The sequence below is a fragment of the Abrus precatorius genome, unplaced genomic scaffold, assembly GCF_003935025.1.
Source record: "Abrus precatorius isolate BTA unplaced genomic scaffold, Abrus_2018 Scaffold11, whole genome shotgun sequence".
NCBI classification, from domain to species: Eukaryota; Viridiplantae; Streptophyta; class Magnoliopsida; order Fabales; family Fabaceae; genus Abrus; species Abrus precatorius.
The window spans coordinates 20,390,829-20,395,185 of record NW_020874303.1 but is presented as its reverse complement, the minus strand read 5'-3'; the positions used below and the strand labels follow the sequence as shown (position 1 = coordinate 20,395,185).

Here is a 4,357-nt window from a genome sequence, read left to right as displayed (position 1 = left end):
TAGTGTTAAAAAATCTCACATTTCTCTAAAACAATCTAGATTTTGTTTGGTACATTAGTGTTTTTTTTTTTATGTGCTAGACTATAATCAATAATAACTTGTTTACTTCTGTCTTCCTCTCTTTGTTATGTGAGCTTGAGTTTTGAGAGCTATGCATGGACGATATATATTTTGAAAGTACCTGTAAGAAAATGTATAAATAAGTCGAATTAAGATGACTGTTAAAAGTTAAGGCTTGATTTGTAAAAATAAATAAATAAACTCAACACAATTATTTAATTGAGACAATTTTAAAGACATAGTTTAATTTGATAAAAAAAAAAAATAACTTCAGTCTTGATTTTATTTATGACTTGACTATTCATTTATTTATCATTTTTTCTCTGAACTTTTTTTGGTCTCGATTTAGTGTATTGATAAATACATTTACAGCAGAAAGTGAAACAAAATACTAACCCAATATAATTTTATAGTCATAAATATGGATTAAAATTTGGAAACGTAATATTTTTATGATAAAAAAAAATTAAGTCATCCATTCAAAATTACTTTATTTTAATACACTATCATCGTGTAACATCTAATACTCATAATTTTTATTATTATTTTAATATTATCGTTGTAGAATAACTATTATTATTGAAAATTGAAATAAAATGAATGATATATCATTTTATATAAAAATAAAGTATTTTGATAATACATGTATATTTTTTTATTTTAACTTAAGAATAGTTTTGTGATTATCTTTAAACCTTATTTTGATATCTTAACCATAATCAAATTATTTTCAATCATTAATTAAATTATTTTTTAATTACAATAAAAGACATTCAAATGATATGTGTTTTCATCTATCATTTCTGTCTTTTTTTTTTATTATTGTTAACATCACTCGTTATTCCTATTCTATAAATGTGCAAAATATTACATAATAGGCTAGTTAATGACAGTTGTTTCATCGACATTATAGACAAACATATAAGACTTAAATATATTTTAAATTTATATAAATGTAAGTTAATTTAAGTTTAATTTTTTAAAAATAATTTTGGTCCCAGGAAATTTTAAAATTATTGAAAATAATTGATGTTATTGTTTTGTGATAATATAACGTGCATTTAACATTAACAAGTAAAAATATATATTATTTTTAAATTTTTAAAATCATGAAAAGCAGAAATAATAAATTTTTTAAAAGGCTAAAAGTCTAAATTAATCATACTTATAATCACTCAATATTTAAATTAGACAAGTTGATAAGATATAATTTATAAATCACGACTTAAATAACTTTTAATCAACCATAATAATTTGTTGCCATATAAAAATAAGTATATGCCAATATAACACAAGTGTTAAAAGAAAAGCAACTTTTTTTAGTTCTTTTTATTTGAGCTTAATTTTGTTTGATATTTATTATTATAAATTTTTACAGTATCAGTGTATTCTAATTAAATTATTTTATAAATATTTTTTATTTGTATCAAAAGATATAAAATAATAATTTTATATTTTTTATTATAAAAATATATATAATCTAATCTTTTTAGGGAATCCATTAATAACTTCTAATATATTTTAATAAACATTTATTATTTATGATTTTTTATAATGTATGGTTGAAAACACGCTAAAAAAAAAGCTACTTTATTAAATACCTATTCTATCCTAGATTGTCGAGACGGGGGCGGGTGGGGTATTCAGTTCAGGACTTGTTTTTGGTCGAAAATGATAGGTTTAGTATCTTCCAATACGCAACGAAACTTTTGGGTTCACAAGTTTTGGGCAGGTTCTGGATCCATTAATCAGGCCCATCTTGGATTTTCACAAGAAGTATTAGGGTTGGGGGTTTTGTCATTGGAAATGTCACCAAAATGCAAATGATTTGTATTCAGTTCCCAAAAAGAAATAAAAAATCAATGCTCCTTCAAATAAAGATGCACAGTATTTATTATATTTTTGAATAATGATAGCCATACTGTTTGTGATTCAATTCAGCATCTTTTAATTTGTTTGAATGCATTATTAAATCTGAATTTGTGATCACAATGCAATTATTTGGTTTGCTATTTCGTAGCCGCGCGCATACAATGCATTATTGAAGCTTTTCCGTAATTGTTGTAAGGAATAAGCATAGATCTTATCATGTTTTAAAGCTTTATTTGCAAGTTTAATTTAAGAGAAAAGGTGAAGGAAAATTAAAGCTTCTAAAGACTATTTTTCTGTTTGATATTTTAAAAAAATAAGATAAGTGTTCTTTTAGAACTTTTAGATATCGTTCAGTTTTTTGTTAGCTTGTATTTTTATTTTTATTTTTCTAATATCTAAATAAGAAAAAAGTCAGACATTTTTTTTTCTCTCCCTCTATCTCCAAACTCCGAACAAAGCTTAGAAGAACAAAATTATTGACTAGCTAAGAGAGTTAGTCAAACTTTGATACTGCTCTTTGTTTAACTGTTTTTAATATTATCAATGTCATTAAAAATTCAGTCAGTGCTACTATTTTCCATTTGCATAATGCGTGACACGGAACAATATTTGAGCTAGAGAAGCTTCTAAAGAGACCGAAATAAAATAAAGAAGAGATATTACTATAACTATTTTGGGTGCAGCTTGACGATAGTAAAATTTTTAGCTATTAATGCTAGCTAATACCCTACATCAAGACCTTAACTGGGAGAGACATTAATGCATTTTTAAAATTATATTTCTTTCCTGCAAGAGAATTATTGGAACATGGCACGAGGTCTTAATATTATTATATCTATATAATAACAACAAAAATGACAGAGAAAAATGCGTTCCTTCATTCTATGTTAACTTTTGTCCTTATCGAATTTGATGAGGCTGACGATGTTTTGTGCATAAATTTTCCTTATTAACATGGAGAATTCCAAAACTCAGCATTTTTAACCTTGGATACACTTTCCAATACTTCCAAAGGAAGAATGTCGCCAATAACAACTACCATTTTGGTTTCCAGATCTACCTTGTATGAACTCACTCCTGTTGACAAGTAGAAAGAGGCAATTATTAGAAACGAGATAACACAAAATAGCACCACGCCACAAGTGAGAGCACAGTACAAAATGATAAAGTTGACTTTTTCAACCATGACTTAACATTTATCACGGGTACTAAAATAATTTATCTTTTCTCAAGGATAGTTGGGCAACCTCTATGCTTTTATCACACCGCGCCAGGATAACCATTAGAATTTGGTTCAGATGAATTGTTCAAAGTTGAAACAAACACACCATGCACAACCGCATAAATAAATACTCCCTTCATCCTATACCTGTTAACACTATAGACCCTTTTTTTCCTGTTTCATAACGATTAGTATTTTGAAAATTCAAGGCCTGATCAATCGATTAATCTTTCCAATCATATCCCCATATAATAATTATGTGGGTAATTAATTTAGAATTATCTTAATGATTTTTTAATCTATGTATATCTATCTTAAAAAACAATAATTTTGGAATGGAAGCAGTAAAGTCTAAGTAACTCTGGCATGGTCTAAGTAAGTTAATTTTATATGAAAGTTATATTTTTATTTGAACGAATTTTTTAACGCATGTCTTAAAGTATATAATTAAATATATTAATAATATTAAATGCTATAATTTTTAATAAAACTGATTATATGAAAAGCAGTGCAATGTGCTAACCTTCCAGCTTTGAGATATGTTTCTCAACTTTTTTTGCACAGCCATAGCAATGCATGGACACCCTTAATATCACTATCTGCATATTTGAGCAACGGGAAGATATATGCTTTAAGATATTGCCAAAGACACCTGAATGCAAAAAAGAAAAGAAAAGCCTCACCTTGGGCTTCAACTGAAAAGCCAATGTCTGCTTTCCAGCGACAACATCCTTCAGTCTTAGTTTATGATCGCTGCCGCTTGCAATCAAAGGCTTGCTCTCAAACTCATCTTCAAATTTCATGGAATTTACACAGAAGCAGGAATTTGAACCAGAAGAGAGACAAAACGTGTCCAACATCCTACTAAGTTTCCCCATTCAAACTTCTTATTACCAGTCACACGGGCAGATCAGAACTGAAAGAACCTCTCTACTCTCCCTGTTCTAACCTCTACTTCTTGTTATAATACCTTATGTAAGAAAGGAGGTTAAGCTTAAGGTCAAAATTTATTGGGAAAACCAATCTGCACAGAACCCAATGAATTTTATCCAAAATAATAATAGGAAATAGACCCAATACGATTGGAACTTGTCATGTGATGAACCACAAAACTCTGACCAAAGTAAAATCCACTAAAGGCAGAAAATACCAACCATTTAGTGTCATGATAAAAGGAGAAACATGGTTTGAGAAGTTTTTAGC

General features: G+C 27.6%; 1 protein-coding gene across 1 annotated transcript; it reads right to left on the bottom strand.

Moving 5' to 3' along the window:
- Nucleotides 1-2,881: 2,881 nt before the first annotated feature.
- LOC113856497 (protein SODIUM POTASSIUM ROOT DEFECTIVE 2-like) lies at nt 2,882-4,032 on the bottom strand. The gene is made up of 3 exons (XM_027488328.1): nt 3,838-4,032; nt 3,678-3,753; nt 2,882-3,009 (listed from the first exon to the last, which is right to left on the bottom strand). Exons 1-3 carry the CDS (start codon nt 4,030-4,032, stop codon nt 2,882-2,884), a joined length of 399 nt encoding a protein of 132 aa, XP_027344129.1.
- Nucleotides 4,033-4,357: the final 325 nt, after the last annotated feature.